Here is a 22,762-nt window from a genome sequence, read left to right on the forward strand (position 1 = left end):
AACATTAAACTGTGGTATAATATTTAATAAGACAACACACATGTCATACTAAACATCTAATCGATTGTTTTCGTTGAAAATAACCTTTAAAAACCTCTGTTATAAACAATAGTTAGGTATGTGTATAACACGAAACTAATTAATATGTTTTTTTGAGGAAGGTGTTTTATGGAACCAAAACTTCACAAATTTATATGACCCACCAAAATTTACATCGATAAGTCACCATTTTCTGAAAAGTAATTCGTTATCTTGTTCTGAGAAGAAGTTTTCCATGGCGAACGGTCGCCACAGAACAAGTAGGTGATTTCTACACCTGCCTTTGCTAATATTGTTTTAGGCTTTTGGTAAATGGTGACTTTTTTGCGAACTGAATCCATAATTACCGTGTTTATTTCACGCTGGGAAGTAGCCAAGTTTTATTCCTAAATTTTACATTAAAGCAAGACATTGTATTAATTATTATGTATCACAAAAAAATATTTATGCTGCCACTGAAGGTACAATATCAGCACAGACCCTCAGCGAAGCGACATTTTGTTCTCTCTCAGTTGATGCAGCTCTTGGGGCTGCAGTAGTGGGTGCTGTTCTCGATTTTTTTTCAATTCCGGGAGTCGGAATTGAAAATTTGTAGAATCATAAGAATTCCTGAGAACCGGAAATTTTAACAATTTTTAAATATAAAAACATTTTCTTCTATCAATAAAAAAATAACTTTTCAATTTTTTTATCAAATTTTATTAATTTTATTTAATTTAGATTTATATGACATCGGTCAATTCCTGTTTTTTTATCTCGTTCCGAAAAGAGATTCGGCATTACAAATGCTTGCCACAATATTCCTAATTAATTTTGGAACAGTTTATTATCAATAAAAAAATCGTAAAAAATCAAATCTAATTTAAATTGAATCTCTATAAAATCAAAATATAAATGTTCATAGTGAAAATCTTTCAGAATCTCATCTTTCAATATTTGATTAAACATATAAACGCCTACAAAACAACATGAAATCAGTTATTGAAAAATAACATTAAACTTTTACGACTCCTCATTTCATTGAAGCAAAAATAAATGTTCACATTTATTTATAGTACCTATTTTTATTTTTGTAAACATTTCAATATAGATATAATGGTGTATTATTATTTATATATACAGGAATATGAACAGGAACTTTGAACTTCAAAGATAATTTCTTAGACTTAAATATTATGCGATTTTTAAAAAAATTAGCGCTGGAAATCTAATCAAATAAAAATCAGTTGCACGGAAAGAACTCTCGCACCTAACAAGTGTCGCGGCGAAAAGGTTAAAATTTAAATAATACACGATGTGGTGCCACATACATGTATGTATAATAAAATATGTAGCTTTTATATGAATTAATTTTATAAGCAATATATCTAAATTTAAATTGTATTTGTAAAAATATGACATAATCTTATTTAATATTTACTATAACAAATTTGTGAGATCTTTACTATTATATAATAAATTTAAAAACGTAAAAATATTTAACAAAGCTATTTATGAACCACCCTGTATGAAAATGCCCCGACCTTTTTTTGCTCATATGTTATTAGTGGAAAGCGAATTTAAACTTTCGCGTGATCTGTAATGGCGCCCTCATTATGACGTCATAAATTTCGTTATTAAAAAATCTGATTTGGCCGAAACACAATGCTTTCCGAGCCGTACCCACGATAGCGATCGGGCTTAAAATAATTTCATATGATATTATATTATACACATGTTTCTTTATTTATATGTAAGTGTTGCCAGTCAAAATAAAAATTCGCTTTCTCGATGGCGTTAATAAATAATTAAAATTGATGTATGTTATTCATCCGTATTTTTTTGTATTCTAACCGCCATTTATGCGAAATTACCATATAAAACGGAAAAAAAGAGAATATGTACTACCAAGAATGCCTATTATTTATCTTTATCATATTACGCTTTTTATATCCATTTATTATTGTTTTCATATTTCACGTTCTTGGAAATCCAGACGAATTTTTGTCGTACGTATGTTAAGTTTTTGTTTATAAATAAATATATTCGACGATGAATATTGGTTTACGCTTGATAAACAGGGCTGTTCATCGATGTTAATATTATATTTTATATATTATATTAGTACAGGGGTAGCCAATTCGTTTGTTATTGCAATCAATTATTTTGAGATTAATATTTGATACTCGGGTAAAACTTTATGTTCCTCATTTTAGTCTTACAAATAAATACGTATATTAAAAAACTACATAAAAAAACATTTATCGAATATTAACTAAATTATTCAATAGAATTTGAATAAACATAGAATAGATATTCGAAAGAATTTCGTTATTTTTAGCTCTCATATGCAAAATAAAATAAAGTATTAGGATTAGTTTACAAATTGTTTAATTTTATAATCATATTTGTACAAAAATTTAAAAATAGAGCTAGAATTAAATTAATGATTTTACACCAGAAAAAATATTAATGTGCAATTTTTCGTATAAGGTTAAATTCTGGATTGAATTGACGTGAAGAGAGAAGCGGCTGGTGTAAAATACATCCCAAGTAGGGAATTCAATCCTGGCCCAAAATTTTGATCCCGGGATAATTTTCATATTTATTTAATATTAGCTATGTTATTTTATCGAAAAAATAATTTAAAATGAATAATACAATATATTTTTACATCTGTTTTTTATAACGTACAATGTAATAAGTACGTATAATTTTAGACTTGGGTTTAAAATAAAAAATAATATAAAGATAAAAAAGTGAAACAGTTTTACATATTTATTTGAGAAGATAAAAAATGAACATTTGACAATATATGTACATATGTACATTCATAGACACAATTAATGGATAACATTATTTTTAATAAAAGTAACATCAAAGCATCAAGCGTTTCATCATTTAGCCTGGATCTGATTTTGGTTCATAAGCAGCCTGCTGCTGAAAAAGCACGTTCAGCCTCTACACTTGTTGGGGGTATTGTCATTAAATATTTATATGCCAGTTCGAGGTGATGACCGCGTGAGCCTGCATTTTTGGATAACATCATTTCTTGGTTTATAATGGACATGAGGCTAGTGAAATTTTGAACTTTTGGTTCACATATCATCAAGCTTTTTTGGTATCTTCTGGCTATAAGAGCTGCTCTCAAAGCAATCGATGTAGTATATATATTGATCTTCTTTGGTTAAAAAATAGTCGGAAATTAATTTTCTTTTCAACGGTCGATCAAGTGATTTGGTGGTTTTCTCGGTAGAATTGACAGAAGATGGCTCATGAGTTTTCATTTTGTGTATTAAAAGCAGATGTGTATGCAGTCCTTTGGTAGATCATCCGCCAGTTTTTAAAACCATACTGCATTCTTTACATTTAGCTGTAGCTCCATCCGTTAAAAAGTATTTCCATACCATCTTTTCTATGAATATTATGTTTCGGTTGTTTATTCATTATTGAAGGGCGAAAATATTTTATTGAAATATAATGCACGAGGGTATGAAATTAAAAATATTCCAGGTTATATTTATAATATCTAACAAGAGCAGTTTTATGTTGATTTCTCATTTTTTAATTTCAGTTTGTTATTGCTGTAAAATGAAGGCTCATTAAAGGTAATAAATAACATTTTTATTGATGAGTAATCCATTACGATCCAGGATGTTCGGATCAATTTTAAAATTTTATGTGTTTGACATTCATTAAGACATTATTTATCACCTTAAATGAGCTCTAGTTTTGCTATTTTATATTTTTCGCCCTCGAACCTCATTTAAATACAATGATATTTTATATTCGATGTTATCATCAATGCGTAACGCAGTAAATAATTTATTATCCGCGAGCATCCTCTGTTCCACAGAAGACACGTGCAACTCGCACAAGTATGTACACGAACTATAATATAATTCGATTGTGTTTGATAAATCAATCAATCCCGAAAATTTCGGGATTATGTTTTATAATCTCGGGACTCATCAGGTATTGAAAATCGCTCAGGATCCTGAGATTGGAATCCCTAGTTACGTGTACTTTCAAAATCTGTAATATTTTTAATTTGTATTATAAAACGTTTTTGACCTCTACACTTTAACAAAGTTAAAATTTTATTACTTTTATGAAAAGCAGACATTTTGAAGCAAATTTAGCCAAGACTTTTATTTTTATATCAAGTCGAGAATTTTTTTTCCAATCGATGAAAATGTTTTTTTGCAAATGTATGTTATTCAAAAATCGACTATTATCTTATCGCGAAGTTGATTAATCCTTTTTTTATTAATTTGTAATATAAAAGACCGAAAAAATGTCCATTCATTCAAAGTCGAACTGAATTCTTTATTGCTAAATTTATGTTGTAATATATTGTTAAATGTTGATACACGCTTGCGAATTTTGCGCAAAAATCTAAAGATATAAAAGTCGAAACATTTTTAATTACAACAGATATTGAACAAAGATGTAGTCACTATTACTTTTATGGGAAATATAATAAACAAGCAAATTAAATTTAGATTTAAGTTGCCGACATTTTTCTGTTTATCTCGTCTGTTATTGCATATTTCATGTTTCAAACAACGATAAATTAAAAAAAAATATTCTTATATTCAGGTACTTCTAAAAATACTTTATATGCTGATTCTTTACTGTAAAAATCAATGGAACGACTGTATATAAAAAAACTTTTATGATTTATTTTTCACTTTTATTAATTTACTATATTGTCGGAAAAAAAATTTTGTACTACTTTTTTTGTACTACTGGTATTACAAAGTGAAATACCTATAGTAGCATAGGTATTTCTGTCCCAATATCAATATAATCGGAATCGGTACTACCGGTATTGCAATTCCTAGTCGGCGGTTATTCAATCTTACGGGTGTTACCTTCACACACTTCGAGGATCGAAGGACCAGCAAAATACTTACAGATGTTTTTTTATATATTTATTTTGCCATGTTCTACGAAACATTATATGTAATCTCATCGCCACATTCGTAGTGCAATTCTAACAGTAACAGTAGAGTGAATAATGTAAATAGTTTTAAAATATTATATTTCTATGCTATTTTAAGCAGGGACGGTGGGAGCACTTGCCCCTCTCCTCTTGAGTTTTATCTGATAAATGCATGTCTGTTTGTAAATCTATTGCGTAATATGCTTTAACCGACTAAGTTGGCTAAAGTATAATTTTATTAGGGAATATAGATTCACAGTAACATATGTATGTATTATAAATAATAATGGTCCAACTTTTGCCCCCTTGTGGTACACCACGAGATACTGCATTTTTATTAATTTTAATTCTTGCTTTTTATTTATAAAATATTAGGTTTTCCAGTAAATGTTATCAACGAATTAATTATATATCTAACTGCAACGGCGCCAACACTATTTTATTGCTTTTGACGTGAATTTTTTACTTCTGAGAAGGGATAATTGTTTTATGTGCTCTACTATTTGTCAAAATTTGATTTAGATATGTTTGATTTGATTCTCACTTATTGTAAATCCTAATATTGTCTTAAAAAGTCTTAATATGAACACTACATAACCGAACATTTTTATTGCGACAGCGACGGTACGATTTTATTTCTTTTGACGTGAATTTTTCACTTCTGAGAAAGGATAATTTTTTTTGCGCTTTCCTACTGGTCAAAATTTGATTTGATTCTCACTTATTCTTAATGGTAATATTGTCATAAAAAGCATAGTATGAATGCTACATAACCGAGAATTTTCACTGCGACGGTAACGGCACGATTTTATTGCTTTTAACGTGAATTTTTAACTTCTGAAAAAAGCAAATTGTTTTTTGCGCTCTCCTATTGGTCATAATTTAGTTTAGATATGCTTCATTCGATTCTCACTTATTGTAAGTCGTGATATTGTTATAAAAATCTTAATATGAAAGCTACATAACCAAACATTTTCACTACGACGGCGACGGCACGATTTTATTGCGTTTGACGTGGATTCTTTGGAATTTGCCCAAAAAAATTCATGTCATTTAATGAAATACTATAAATCCCAATGGCTAACTTTTGCCCTTCCTGGAAAAGGTTGAAATGATTTTAAAGGAGCTATGCATTTTGAATACATGAAATTTTGAAAAAAAAATAGCGTCAGATAAATCAGGACCTTAGTTGAAATATTTACATTGAAAAAAATTGTAATGATGAAAACTAGAATGTATATATGTATATTTCTTAAGAAATCCCTATATTACTCAAAATAAGTTTATAAACCACTCCTTTATTAGATTATAAATGCTCGATATTTAATATGTGCACTTCCTAAAGTAGTTATGTAAATCAGTTTTATATTTTATTTTTAAGTTGTAGTTTTTAGCATTAAATTAAGTTCAGGTAAAAACATGTTGTCATGTTTGCGCAATGGCGTTGATCGATAATAATAAAAATATTCAACTCCCTTCGATCCTTCACTTCACCCCGTCATTTTAAAATATCGACCTCATGCGGGGGGTGTCCCTTTTCACAAGTTGTTTGTCCACATCCAACACACCCCCAACGTCATATTCTCGTTAATTTCGCTCAAAATTCCTCCATCAAACTGAAAATATATATAAAAAAAAATCATCGTCCCTGCCATTATAATATCGTAAACATGCAGGCCGCTATTTTATTCTAGGGGTCCGTGCCCCGTGCGCCCTTTTTTGCATCCCTTGCGTCCCAGTTCCCGTGTTTTGGGTTCAGTTGGCGCGTGCCGCCCGTACACGACGGACGCGTGCCCGCCGCACACTTTCGATACTACACCACGTAGATTTTTTATCAATAGGACGTAATGATATTTTTTGAAGTCCATTTACAAAAAGTGTAATTCGAGCGATGGGCGATTTGACCTCGCCCGTAACAAACCGGATCTCACCAAAGGATCTTATCACAAAAAGTCGCATCTAATAGTTTTGTGGGTGTTTTTTTTTTACCATCTCCAAGTCGCCGCTATCCTGCTTCTCAAAAAAGCATCATATGAATTCTAAATCGCAGGTAAATGCTCGTGAGATTTCTCCATGTTAGCATGCATTCTTTATAAGACTTTCGTCGTCTCGGAAATATTTAAGCGATGCATCTATTTATTTTATATGTTGCCTCGAAAAAAATATGAACCCTTCTCAGGTATATGAGATATAAAACATAATAGTTTTATATCCCATTTTAAAGTTTTTTTTTAATGTTAATTTATCTACCTCTCGGTCCGCTTCGGAGCTTATTGTGCTGTGGGAGAAAAAAAGGTGCTGTTATTATTGTGTTAAAAGTGTTTTTATGATGTTTCAGAGGAAGTTTTAAATTCAAAGTTCTCGGTATCTGAGCATAGTTGCCGTAAATCAAACAAAAGTTTTGTGGAGATTAGTGTAATTTTTTTGGTTCCGTGAAATATTTAGGGAGCTTTCTAAAATATCAAAAGAAGCCGCTCGAATGGGCAATAAAAAAATAGTAATTGTTTCCATAAATATGTACACAAAAAATGTGCATCAGTATCAGTCGTTATCAGTGTCGAATAACTAAATAATAATAAATAAGGAGCGATTAAAAAATAACAATATAAATTGTGCATACTTTTTAAAATATGTTTAGCTTGCAAAATTCAAATACTTTTAAAAAATCACTAAATACTATTATTATATATACATATTTTCGTAAATAGATATTAAATTATAATACTAATTAAATGAGAGTAAGCCAAACTAATTTTATTTAGTATAGTTTTAATTACAAATATTTTTTTTTATTTATAACAGTATATAAATATAAGTATAAATTGTGCAAATATTAGAAAAATATTGTTCTATTTTAAAAAATAAATGTGAGTAACCCGAATATTAATAATGATTTATTTTTTAATATCAATTATATTAGGAAGTAAATTAAGTAATTATTTATCATAGTAAAATTCGTTAATAATAATTTAAACTTTTTATTAGTATTAATACATATATTCTTTAAATAACTTTGAACATTTACAATACACTTTAAAATTGTGCAAAATAAACAAAATTATTATTTTAAATTACACATTTTTCATTCAATAAAAAATTATATTAACTTTTGAATATAAATTATATTAATATTGATAATAAAAAGCGGTGCGATTAAAATTAAACCAAAAATATGTAATAATATAAATTATAGAAAATTCTATTAGTATTCATAAATAATTTATTACGTACAGAATTTTAATAATATTTTCGAATTAATATATTGTATAAAATATATCTATTTTAAATATGTATTTTATTTTTTTAATATCAATTATATTAAATATATTATAATATAAAGTTGATGCCATTAAAAATAAACCGAAAAATATCTAAAAATTTAAATTATTCAAAATATTTTATTAATATTCATGAATAATTTTATATTTATAGAATTTTGTTTATATTTCCGGCTTACAATAGAATAAAAATATGTTTTAACAAATTGTGCAAAATATATTATTCATAAATTAAGCTTTACATTTAGTAAAAATTTATTTATTTTTTAAATGTATATTGTGCTGAAGTAATGCTTTCAATTTAATTTAGTATTATTTGCTTTATTAATAAAACGTGCTAAATAATAATATGAAACGTAGTGCAATTAAAAATACGCGTAAAATTTAATGGTCAGAATTTCATTTGTCAGAATAAAAATATTAGATGGTCAGAAATAAAAATATACAGAAAATGCATAAAAATTAAGCGAAAGTATTTTGCATTATTTTAATACTTTAATTAAATTTTACATATTAATATAAAGTAATATAAATAAATAAAAGCTATCTTAATTTTTAAAAATTAAGGCTTTAATTTATTATATTTTTTAATATTAATTACTGCATAGTTAAAAATCAATTGCTATATATTTTACATATGTATTATATAATATATTATAATAAAATATTTATATATAATACATTTTAAATAAATAAATTATATTGTACATATTTTCAGGTTAATAACTTAATAAATAAGAGTAATCCAATTTCAAAAAATATACCTTTAATTTTTTATTATTTTTTATTCCAATAAAATCAAAAATAATTATTTTAATTTATTTATAAAACATGTTATTTTAATAATAATAAAAATATTTTTTTTATATGAGAAAAATATTTTCTTAAAGCTAAGCGAGTTTAGTACTTAATATTTATTGATTATAATATTCAAATATCAATTATTTTATAGATATTTTAATAAAATATGCTAAATTAAATAAGAGTAAGCTAAATTTTAAAACATATTTTTTATTATAAACTACTGAAAAAAGCATTTTAATCAGGCAAAATATTTTATTTTACAAATTAATATTATTATGATATATTAAACAAGTTTAGTACTTAATATTTAAATATTATATTATACATACATTTATAAATGATTTTATACATTTGAAAATATGCTATTATTATAATTAAAAATATATGCCCTTAATTTATTATATTTTTTTCATCAATTACTTAATAAATCAATATATTAGCTTGGAAATAGAACATGATTATTTGAATAAAAAATTGAACCGAAACATGCAAATAGTAATATTTTAATTTAGCAACAAATATTTATAGTATTATATTAAACTAAGCAGGTTTAGTACTTAATATTTACAGTAAATGATTTTATACATATTTTCAGGCTACTTTTAAAATAAAAAGTAGAATAACCTGAATAAAAAATATGCTTTTAATTTATTATATATTTTAATATCGTTTAAAAATGATTATATTATAAATTGTATTGATAAAATTGCCATAGAAAAAGTATGTACGATTAAAAACTAACCGAAAAAATATATAATAATTTTATTTATGCAAAATATATTTTTTTCATATGAGAAATATTTTTCTTAATTGTTGTATAATATATAAATTATTAGTGCCTATCTTTCGTTTTTTTTTTATAATTAAAAGTAAACCAATTATATGCAAAATAAATAAATGTAACACAATTTGAATTAATATGTTTTATAATATCAATTACTTTATGAATAACTTCAATGCGTCATAATTAAAAAACGCGTTTATTAATAATTAAAAATGATGTAATTAAATAAAAAGTATAAATTTTTAAATATTTTTTTGCATTTGTTTTCACTATATTAAATTTAAATATAAGGAATATTTTTCAGATATTTTACGTTTAATTTTATGTTTAAAAGTGAACTGGAAAAATGCTTCATCATATAAATTGTGTAAAGTATACTTAATTATATGTCATAAACTATATTTGACATTTGCTAAAAATGTTTTAAATTGTTCAATATAAATATTTTCGGATTATTTTTCATCACGCCCCAGAGTAAGCTATTTTTATATATGCTTTTAATTTATTTTATTTTTAATAATAATTACCTTATATTACAAATAAAAATGTTAAGTCTAGTGCGTTTCAAAATTGCAAAATAGAAAGTATATTTCTTAAAAAATCCTTTTTTTTATATTGTAACAGTTGGTTTATTTTCTAATAATATGTCAAATAGTATGACTTTTCTTAGATTATAATAAAATAAAGGATCTCACAGAGTCCGATACTCGTGACCATGAGAACGCGGTCAAATGTGCAAGCTGCAGTACAAAATGTTGGGCGCGTGCCGCGTCATTCTGTGATGTCCTTTGATTTCTGTCTGATTCTCAACACTAAAAATACTAATATTTTTAAGATATTAATTCCCATTGCGCTAACGAGTCGGATGATGGTTTTCAGATGCTGAGGTGACGTCGCCGCGACGCCAGCATGTCCTCGGGGGCCAAGCGGCCGCCCGCGGAGGTGTCGGCCTACGCCCCCGCCGGCTCCTCACCCTGCAAACCCAAGAGGCGAAAGCAGTCCACCCCGGTTCGCATTTCCGGGGAGCTGGGACCGGAGCCGCCCGTGCCGCCTTCTTCCCCGACCACTCCGCAAGAGCACCTCCTCCAGAGCCCGTCGGAGTTAGCCGCTCACCCCCTCGGGCGTCCTGAGACTCCCGAGTCGCCCGACAAGCTTCACATACCCAACAACAACGAACCGTACGCGTACGCCGGCCAGTTCAGGTACGAGGAGCAAATCAAGAACCACAACAAGGAGAACTTCCTGGAGACCACCAACAATCGCCACGACGCCAACCAGTTCCAGAGCTTCAATAACAAGAACCCGCTGGGCGGACAGATCCAGGGCGGCTACCGGCACAACTCCAAGGACGGATACTACCACAAGTACAGAGAGCGGAGCGACGAGGAAAAGTGTAGTGATTCAGGTTTGATTATATCCAGAGTGGGCGAAGTGGACGTTGTGAAAAGTGAGGACGGTGCTTACAGAAACGACGATATCGAAAGTTTGAACGCGTACGTTATCAAAAACACGGTCATCGACGCGGGTTCCGATCTTAAAACCGACAGACAAGAGGACAAGGAAAACTTGGAGCGATCCCAGTCGAGATCCACCAGCGAACGATTGCAGGAGTCCCCCGAATCTTTGGAGAGGTACTCCAGACTTCAATCCGACGAGAGGCATTCGTGCGGGAGATGCGGTCTCATGTTCGCAACACTGGATCTCCTCAGACTTCACTATGAAAACGAGCACGTGGAAAGGAACGGCAGAGGACCCGCTGGCATTGCGGGAATCGAGTGCAAAGTGGAGCCATACGACGCAGACGAGAACAGTCCGAGAACCAGCTCCGGCGCAACCCCAGCGCCGGTCCAAGACCCGAGAATAGACGCGTGGAGTGCTGAATTTCAAGCCAAGATGGCAGATATCTACAAAAACGCACTATCGTTCCCGCACGATATTCCCAAAGAGTCCATGCCACCCAACTTCAACCCCCTTTGTCCTCCGTTTCCGCTGTTTTCTTCCGCCGTTCCGCCTCCGCGGCCCCTCATGGAACCGATCAGGATATTCAATCCAGAGGCTTACTGCGAACTGTGCAGCAAAGAGTTCTGCAACAAATACTTTCTTAAAACGCACAAGGCGAACAAGCACGGGATATACGAAAACACGCCGTCGAACAGCAACGCGGAAGGTTTGAATCTAGAGTCTTCGATCATGCCAGCAGCGTTGGCGTCTTCTGCCATGAAATTCAAGAACAACATGATGCTGGCAGAGTACGCCAAGTCGTACGAAGCAGCCCTGCTGGCTTCGCAAAGACACAAAGCCAAGATACAGCGGATGATGGAAGAAGCCAGAGATATAGACAAGAGCAATGCAGAAGGGCAATCTGGCAGCTTGAACACTAGACCGGTGCATCTGGAAGATGTCAGAAGCAGCTCCGACGATAACACTATTCCGGAGAACTTTATCTTTAAAGGTGACGGTAGACACGATCAAGAAGAACCTTTCATGACGCCCACACCGAGGAAACTCTCGCCAGATTCTTCCAAGCGAGCCAGAGACTCCGGATTCAATCAAGACACACTGAGAAGACTGGGCGTCATCAACCCCGAAGCATTCTGTAAAATCTGCTGCAAAGAATACTGCAACAAATACTTTTTAAAGACACACAAGATCAAACGTCACGGATTTTTGCCATCGCCGACGGAGAAGTATAATAGTAAAGAACTGTCGAATCAAATTCCAGATTTGTCAGATAGAAAAGAAGGCCAAACTAGTCCGCTCAATCTGATCATGGGTGAAGAGAACCAAGAAAAGATTATATGTTCACCGGAATTGCTCATACCGATCAAGCAAATCAAAGCACCTCATTCCAATAACACGAGACCGCTGTCGACTCAATCCATAGACTCTTCCAGCATCGACGAAAAGAAGGAAAACTCAAACGAAGAAGTAGTCAAGAACGAAAACGCTAAACAATCACCGACGCCAATTTTCATAAGCGAAGATCTGCAAAAGTTGCAAACTATGATATCTCAATTGAACGATTTGAGCGTGAACAAGATTGTCGAATGTTATGTTTGCAAGAAAGAGTTTGAAAATAACTACATTTTACAATTTCACATGATGTCCGATCACGGTATATCAGTTTCCGGTTCGGTTGAGTCTTTCACGTTCCCGTCCGTGAGCGGCGACGAGATCAACTCAGATATTCAACAGCAGAAAGCCAATTGCACTATATGTGAAAAAGAGTTTCCGTCAATGCTACAGCTCAAGAAGCATATTGAAGAATATCATGCTCAAGGGAAGACTTTTAGCGAACAAAAACCAACTAACGATCTCTTGCCTTCTGAGAAAGAAGCTAATGCACAGCGAGAGCGTAGAGCATCTATGTCTTTGACGCCGACGAACAGTTATTGCGAGATCTGCAACAAAGAACTGTGTAACAAATATTTCATGAAAACTCACATGCAACGGATGCACGGTATAGAAATTGAAAACGGTACTCAAATAGGTGGAGTTATATGCGATATTTGTAATAAGGAGTTATGCAGTAAATACTTTTTGAGAGTCCATAAGCATAACACGCACGGTATAGTCGAACCGGGAGCGCCGTTACCTCAGATGAGAAACATTCCCAACGAGCAAGAGAATACGTTTAACGCTCCGCAAGCCGCTAGTCCGATCAAGCCGCCGATGGAAGCCAATATTTTGAGCAGTAGATTCATAGCTCACTTCGTAGAAGTGTGTCCGTTCTGCAGCCGCAGATTTAGAACCAGCAAATGGCTCAAAGCCCATCTATTGAGCGATCACGGGAAAGCCGGCGTCGACAAATGGAAAGAGTTAGAAGTTCATTACAAAGCGCAAGCCAAAGTACAATCCAGCAAGAACACCAAACAGCTCGGGACCACATTATCGATACCGGACAACAACAGTAACACGACGCCCAATCCATCGAACGCCATGGACATGCCGTTCTACTCAAAACTGACTGAACCGAAAATCCTAAACCTCTTTGGTATGAACAATCCAGAGATGAAGACGTACAACTGTTCCTATTGTCCTTTCTCCACGTCTATTCTATCCTTCTTATACGTACATGAAAAATCACACGCTCAAGGTCCAGAAATGGACATATTGTGTCCGATGTGTCCCGAATCGTTCAACAAACCGGAAGCGTTACAGATTCACATAATAACCGCTCACTCGTTGCCAGAATGGAAAGAGAGACCGGGGATCGTCTCGAGTCCTAACAGAGAGTGCCAAAGTAGACAAATGAAGACTCCTCCTTCCGAAGGCAACGACGACAAGACGAGCGTTCAGACCAGCAACGGTAACACCAAGCAGGAGCTGTTCGAGTGCTACGAGTGCGATTTTAAATCTTGCAACTTTGGCGAGATGGAGTCGCATCTGAAGGGACAGCACTATGCCGTCAGAGACGGCAGCGTAGACGGCGTCCCCGAAAACGACTGCGAACCTTTCGGGGGCGACGATATGAGGAGGAAGAGTAAAATGCCGGCCATTTATGCAGTTCCTAGAAGCTTAGACGGGGGAGACGGTGGAGAGCAAGCGTCTATCACCATGCAGCCGTTCGTGATAGAAGAGAACACTTCCGAAGTCGGCGGAGGCAAATTCGTGCCGTCTGTTGTGTTCCTTCCCGTTCGGAGGAGAGCGACGGGCACGATCACCATTTCGTTTAATCTCACTCCGGCCTAAACAATAGCCAAATTTGTATTAGCATCTTCACATTTGGATCGTGCTCTTCCGTAACGTTGTGAGTGCCAAAAAATTGATCAAGTATAAATATAATATTTTTGATGAATGGAAGCAATAGAACACTTATTTATAATCAGCTTTTCACAACAACTTTATCTAGTACTTTCTTTCAAAATGTATCTGATTTTAGTTTATTAACACTTTTATAACTAAGGACTTATATTCGTCTTATAAATTGATAGTGACTCGAGCGATTTTGATATGTAATCTACAGTTTTAAGTTGTATCTAAAAATATATATGGCATTCTGGCACATGGAACATTACGAAAGAGCATGATTGATTTTCTTTAGTCTATCTTAAGTCCAAATATGGTTTTTACCAAAAGTGCAACAAACAAACATCCACGTTTGGCTGTTATTAAAAGAGTACAAAATAATATGACAAATATGAAGGATATATTTTGCAAAGAATTTAGTGATACAATTGATCGTTTGGTGTATCCTTGTATTTGTTGCATGTTTTTTAAACAAATATATAGTGAGAACGATCAATCGAGGGGTTCTCGGCGGAAGGAAGAGATATTTTTAAACGGGGAGGTTTTTATTGAAAAAAGCACACAAAAAATAGTTCCTATTTCTAGCTATGTAAGTTTTATATATTTATGAAATAATAAGGAAAATTAAAAAGTGTTTCTAGGCCGAATAAATAATTTAACTAGTGTATAACATGTCCGGCGGAGTACAAAGCCGCCGGACGGAGGGTCGACAACCAATGCTTATAATCGTTGTGTATCTGTAATTGCGGCTAAACATATAGCTCCAATTTATAATTTAACGAATGAATGTTTTTGTAGCATTTGTATAAACTTTTAGATGTAAGTAATGAGAAATTTTTCGCGAGCGGCTTGTCTCGCGTGCCATCTGAAATATCCCGACGTTAGCGTTTAATTTTATATTATATACAAAAAAGAAACTGTTTCTTGACAGTGGAGAGCATTTCGTTTGTTCTTATCGGACACAGGAATAAGACGTTTTTATTTTTGTAATCAATGACTCGGGATAATCGGACGGCATGCGATTCTCGTCCTACTAAGAAATGGGTAAAAATTACAATTAAACTTTAGGAGAAAATTACAGATGGGTTATGGTGCTAACCATTTTATTAGTACGTGAAAAAGAATTCAATTAACACTTAAGTAACAATGTTCCTTTTTATATATATATTATATATATATAAATTAAAAAAATATGAAATAATCAATGCTATTTATATAATTGTAGATTTAATACGTACTAGAGCGTATTGAAATGTCTGTACTAGTTCACTATTATCATAAATAAAATAATAATTATTAAATATAATGATTATATACATATACATATATATTATTAATAATTGTGTTTGAGGCGTGTAAAAATTTATGTGGGATCTTTTATATATATTATGAAAAAAATGGCGGGAGAAGGCTACACCTGTGATTATATTATAAATTATTTAACTATTCATCTTAACTATATTAAAATATTTGTACTTTGGTGTTAAGTAACTAAAGATGTTTTTCTTTGTGTATTTTTCAAGGCAGACCCCTGTATCGTTAACGGTTCCTTTATTTCAGTATCAAATGAACTTGAAAAGGAGTGTTGTACTTAAGGACACTTTTTAACTTACCTATTTTTTTATTTAGTACCATTTACATATTCACAATTCGCTTATCTTGTTGTTAGGGCACATATTATTTTCAACCAGTTATGGATCTTGCTTGGGATATTTTGATATTATAATATGACTACAGGATCTTCCTATGATGCGATGGAATATTTGCAGTGTATATAATAACAGGGTTGATCCCATAATGCTGCCCTGTAGAACACCAATGAATGATGTTCGTTCTTTTTGGTATATAATATAGAAATATCTATTGTCAACTATTCATTATATAGAAAATTCTCTTTCAATTTGTGCATTGCAGTACTTTTTGTAATGTTATATATTATCTTAATTAATGATTATAGTAACACAGTTAAGTAATTATGTTTACAAAAATATCAATCTTTTGTACCTCGGGATACTGCATCTTTGCATATTTTCTTTTCTCTCTTTCTATTCGCAGCTCTAAACCCAAACATTTGTTTTACAGATTCTTGCTGCTATATTTAACCATATATTTTTGTCTATATTCAAATTTAATTATATCTCTAAACCCTAATTTTTAATTCGTTTGTCGTATCTGTCCCTATCTACTTTCTTTTTTTTTTTTTGTTAATTGTCATGACATTACTTTTTAAAGCTTCAGATGAATGATGTTATATACAAGTACATGTTTTTCATGTAGCTTCCGGATCAAATATTAATTAAATCAAATGTTCTCTTTCAATCTGTGCAGTGCAGTACTTTTTGTCATCCATATTCTTATATATTATCTGAATTAGTGATTATAGTAACACTGTTAAGTAATTATTTATTAAAATATAAATCTTTTGTACCTTGGTATACTGCATCTCTTCATATTTTCTCTTCCCTCTATCTATTCATGGCTCTAAAACCAAAAATTTATTCTACAGATTCTTGCTGTTATATTTAGCCATATATTTTTGTCTATAGTTATGTTTAATTATATCTCTAAAGCCTAATTTTTAAGTTGTGAGTCTTATCTGTCCCTATCTACTTTCTTTTCAATTATCACGATACTACTTTGTAAAGCGTCAGATGAATGATGTTATATAAAAATATATGTTTTCCAAATAGCTTTCGGATCAAATATTAATTATATGAAAGATTTTCTTTCAATTTGTGCAGTGCAGTACTTTTTTTAATTCATATTCTTATCAATATATTTGAATTAATGATTATAGTAACACTATTTACTAAAATATTAATATGTTGTACCTAGGGACACTGTAATTAGTAATTATATTTACTAAAATATCAATATTTTATACCTAGGGACTCTGCGTTTCCCTTCTCTTAATCTATTCATGACTACAACCAAGTACTTGTTCTTTTTATAAATTCACAGCTCAGCAACACTTGTATTTTAACCGTATATTTTTGTATATAGTAAAATTTAATCAAACACCTAAAGCCGAATTTTTAGTTTTTAGATATATGTACAGTATCTGTCCCTATCTACTTTTTTATTTAAATAATTTGTGAAGGTACTAAATGTTTAAAATTATGGTTTATTTATTAATAAATTAAAACTGTCCTCGAGTACAACGTTTACCCTTATTTTTGTGATTTTATTTTTTTAAAGTGATCTCCTGACCGATCCCTCATGATTCACATTTTAATATATATTTTTATTTCATCGTGGGATCAAAAATTAAGCTAGTAAATGATTCTCAGTTATATCTAGTCACCGTCGAAGTCTAGTCCTTTTATTTTTATTATAAAGATAAAGAAACACTAATGACGTACATCATCGAGCTTAATCATTGTTTTGTGTTTATTATAATAAAAAAAAGTTTGCTTCACATAAAACATACTATCCTTCGCATACAGGGCAAAGTGTCTTAGTCACGACCCAAACATTATTTAGTAAAGTTCCATATTAAATATAGTGCTTAAAATAAAAAAATATGGAGGACGTCTTTAGGAGTCCGCCAAAGTCAGTTCCTATTGATTGGTTTACATAGTGAGCATATTTTAACTATGTTATTTAGTGATCCTTAGCAGAAAAATATAGAGAGTAATAGTTTTATTTAGGTAAAAAGTTTGCTTACCATCATTCCATTTATTTTTTTACGCATGTGAATCCGATATATATATATTATATATAATATTTTCAGTCATAATATGTAACGTTTAAAATATATATACATATATATATATATATATATTAATGTGTAAATGTATGTAATATTATTAATGTTTTTATTTGTGTTGATCAGCAAGAGCGCTCAAATGTATTAACGGTTGCTGGAGTACGTCGGCAAATTAAAAAATCACGGGTACGTCTCGGCATGAACGTCTCAGATGAAAATACTCCCGTTGGCAATCTGAATTTAGTTTTGTATCATATAAAATCATTCATTGAAAAAAAAACAAGGAGGTGCCTACTACAAATTTCATGATGCATTATTTGCACGTGTACATATGTGTAATTCCGTATAATAATTATGTGTATTTATGAGTTTCTCGTATATATGTAAATCATGAACGAATAACTAACACGAACGCCTTTTTTATTTCATTTTAGAACTTTGCGTTTGTTCAAAAGGAGTCCTTGCTCTTGGTTTGGCAAATTTGATAGAAAAAGTAGCGTTTCTGAATGGGAAACATAGGCGTAAAACTACACACAGAAAGACTGAAAAATGACATCTTAAAAAAAACAACTGTACCAAATATTATGACTCCATTTATTAAGGCGTATAACTTTAGGGGATAAGAGAAAATTTTATGAGATTTGAATAGAAGAAATTATTATACAAAAAAAGGTGATTTTTGTAAGAAATATGAGATGTACTCTTCGCACCTGTGACAACCATAATAGTTCCTATTAACTATCTTTCCAGAATAGTGTTCAATTTATTTATATATATAAAAAAACATATATATGTATTTAAACATAGTGCGTGAACGGTTACGTGTATTGAGTGCAAAAGGAGTATTTTGCTCAAATTCTCCTTGGTGTAATAAACATATAAACACTTCTGCGACAATTTTATGTTATACTTATCAACAAAAAAGCGTCAGCTGAAAGTATTTGATGTACAAATGAAATTTAGTCTGTTTTTAACAAATTTATGTGTATTATATATGTATATGCTCCCGCTTTCTATAACGTTAAGCGTTATTATGCAGCGAAATAACCTTTAGCAACCTTTGACCAGTTAATGTTCTAGTTTTGTTTCATTTCTTGGACCAATTGGTTCAATCGTATCACTACAGATGCACCATAAGACTTTTTCGGTATAATTTGCTTCAAATTTTATGAGATTTGAATAGAACAAGTTATTTAGAATCATCTCAGACTTACCTATTTGGTTATAATCCATGTTTTAAAGAACGAAAGTGAGCCACTATCCAACATATTGTGTTTGGTAATCTCATGTGACACTATTTTATTGAGATTTTAAATTATGTATGATTTGAGATGGTTTGTTGTGCTACATCTATTTCTACTATTAGTTTATAATCCATGTTTAAAAATAAAAAGTGAGTCCCTATTCAACGTTGTGTTTGCTGAGCTCATGCGATAGTTTGTTGTGTTACTTTTAGCTTAACTGTTTGTTTATAATCAATGTGTTCGCTAAAATCATGCGGCACCCACTTATTGAGCTTTTAAATTATTTACGATTTGATTTGGTTAGCTGACGATAAGGTGTATATTCAACAAACGTAGTGTCGTATATACACTTTAAGGACAGCCGTTGTGTTCATTGCTGATTTGTGAGATTATTTTGATTGCTCCGTCATTGCATATGAAGTATCTAAACACTTAAATTAAAAGAGACTAAAACTCATTTGTACACATTATGCATTTTTAATTTGTAAATATATTGTCAATTAGATGTAATGAAATATATTAAAAACAAACGGTTCTGGACGAATTCGCACAATTCCTAGTACAAAGCAGTCAAATAGTACAAAACTTGATGTAACTTAAGTCTTCTTAAAACCGATTATACCTCAATATATATTAATAAAGATAAATAACTATTTTTCTTGATCAGTTTTATTTAATAAATTAAACAAACAGTACAAACTTCCGTAATTCTAAAGAAAAAGAAACGTAACTGCTCTATGTAAACTAATCTTTTATTTTACTTATAATGTAAGGATTATTAGTATTTGTGTATTTAAATGAATATATATATTATATGTATCTTATAATTACGTATTCCTTGTAAAAAATAATTAGTAGTTGATCGGTGTTGTGTATCGCAGGGTAGAAAAGTGTGTTGATATATAGAATAATTGTTATATTATAAAGTTTTTTTAAGAAATATGACTTAAGGAGTTCTATTTTATGAATTACAACTACGGGTATCGGTTGAATTGTTTTCGTATATGCTTTTGTGAGTCATTAAATGACGCAGATTTTTATGTTGCACGGTTCGTGTGGTCGGCAACGTTCATTTCCATCAACTGATAGTCTCGTTGCCGATCACTAGTGTAAATTATATGAGAATCTAACTGAAAAAATGAGTTCCTCGAGATGTGAAACATCTTAATGTGTCTATTATATATTGTACGAGTACATGTTGAGATATTTTTTGACTCTTTTGGATTTTTAACCTCAGTTGTGTATTGATAAATTATTGATGTGTTGATACACATTCATTATATGAATAAAAATATATATCATCACGCTTTTCATTACGTTGGTTTTTTGGCCAGTGTCGTGGCCTTCCTGCGATATCACATTTACCTAAAAAGTAATTCCAAAATTTTGCTTCTATAAGTACGTACGTATAAATATGTATATTTATACGTATATACATTATATATATCCCATACGTAAATGTTTTATTGATGGTAACGTTGTGTTGTGAACTCTTCTAATTGTGCAAGTATTACACGTAAGGTCTAAAGGAGAAGACCCTTAGATTTATTGATTTAAAAAATAGTCTTCGCTTTCGGTTCTGTAAGATTATGTTTGATTAAAATTTAAAAAAATTATATCAACAGCTTTTTGCTTTCTTTGTATTAATAATTGAGAGCTTTATCGGTTTATTTGTGTTTATTAAATTAATAAAAAAAACGTTAAAATATTATTTTTCAACACACATTGATATAACATCTGAATCAATAGATTTGACGTGTAATTTAGGTATGAGAGTATATTCGTATTACATCTATTAGGAGGGTCTGTGCTAAATTCGGTCGACTATGTAAAAAATGAATTAAAAAATAGTAATTGCTGAATTTATAAAAATACTACATAATATGCTGTGTGCCTTTTTAGCAATTGCTAAATAAATGTGAAGATTGAAATATAAAAGATTATTCGTATCTATGATTTTTACAGATGGTTGATATAATTTTACAAAAATTAGTAAAAAAATATGTAAGTAAAGAAATGCATTGGTTATTATTATTATTATTATACTTATTATTATTATGATTATTGTGAACGGGATTTCGTGCTATATATATTTCCTATATATATGTAATGCATTTAAAAATATTGTTCGGTAAAAACCTATTAACTATTTCATATGAAAAATATTACGGGTGATATATGAAATGTTATTTGTCAATGTTGAATATTGTAATACTTAAGAGAAAATATTTGTAAAAAAAAAAGAAACAAATTATGTAATGTTGGAGGAGATTTGTTTTTTTTCAGCTGGCTTTCTGTAAAATGTACCGAATGATTATTTTATTTTATTTATACAAATAATCACAAAACACAACATACAAAAAAAAATGACAAACACAATTCATAATTATTATTTCTTAATGTAAATATCAAATACAACACAACCTAAACCTATTTTATTTTAATTTAATTTTTAATAAACAAATGGTTGATTTGTTGAGTCTAGTCAGCCGCTGTATATTTTTCGTATTATAATGATTTTATCAAAGAAATAGTATAAAAAACAATTTATTGTAATTTATTATTATTATTATTGAAATTTATTTTATTATTTTTGTGAAATAAAGAGGGCATTCTGATAAAAAAAATCGAATTTTATTTATATCCCTAAATCATTTTTTCACCTTGATTTGTTACAGGGCATTCAATACCGGTACTTAAATATATTTTAAATTCATACAAATGGTAATAAAATAAATATATTTAAGCCTTATTTTACATAACGTAATTTTATATTTTGTAGCTATATTACTAACCCCCCCCCCTCTTATCCCCTTCATGTCAAACGTTTATAATGACACTTTCTGATTTATCCACAATTTTCACCTTGTTAAATATGCTATTTATTGCACATATATAGCAAATAAGAAGGCGCAGTCTCTAGTGGTAGCCCAGCAAATTGCAATCGCGACCTAACGAAATTTGATGAATGAGCTTATTTTTGCCAAATACGAAGAAAATTAGTGCTTCTACTATTCACCATTGTTTCATCAATGCTTCTACTACTCGCCATTGCTTCATCAATCAACTCGCAGTGATGTATATGTTACAAGTGTTGTAGCAGCCTCTGGGTGTGTTACTAAGGAAGCGCAGTCTCTGCCGGCGGCCCGGCAAACTATATACGCGATTGGAGACATTACGAATGTTCTTATGGTGATGAACGAATTTATCTTTGTTTTATTTATATAT

The 22,762-nt window shown here is 30.8% G+C and overlaps 2 protein-coding genes across 2 annotated transcripts in view; both read left to right on the forward strand.

The window, feature by feature from the left end:
* LOC148235617 (uncharacterized) overlaps positions 1-11,321 on the forward strand; it is a 104,591-nt gene extending 93,270 nt beyond the window's left edge. Inside the window, exons 2-3 of the mRNA XM_088184801.1 lie at positions 10,712-11,237; positions 11,299-11,321. Coding sequence (XP_088040927.1) covers positions 10,742-11,237; positions 11,299-11,321 — 519 coding nt within the window. The 5' untranslated portion in view covers positions 10,712-10,741. The remainder of the gene's footprint in view (positions 1-10,711; positions 11,238-11,298) is intronic.
* Positions 11,322-11,515: 194 nt separating this feature from the next.
* LOC148235618 (uncharacterized) lies at positions 11,516-22,006 on the forward strand. The gene has a single exon (XM_088184764.1). The coding sequence runs from the start codon at positions 11,516-11,518 to the stop codon at positions 14,522-14,524; it is 3,009 nt and encodes a 1,002-aa protein (XP_088040890.1). The 3' UTR covers positions 14,525-22,006.
* The last annotated feature ends 756 nt before the right edge of the window (positions 22,007-22,762 follow it).

Source organism: Plectrocnemia conspersa, unplaced genomic scaffold (assembly GCF_051122295.1).
Source record: "Plectrocnemia conspersa isolate PC_06_02 unplaced genomic scaffold, ASM5112229v1 ptg000004l, whole genome shotgun sequence".
Lineage (NCBI taxonomy): Eukaryota > Metazoa > Arthropoda > Insecta > Trichoptera > Polycentropodidae > Plectrocnemia > Plectrocnemia conspersa.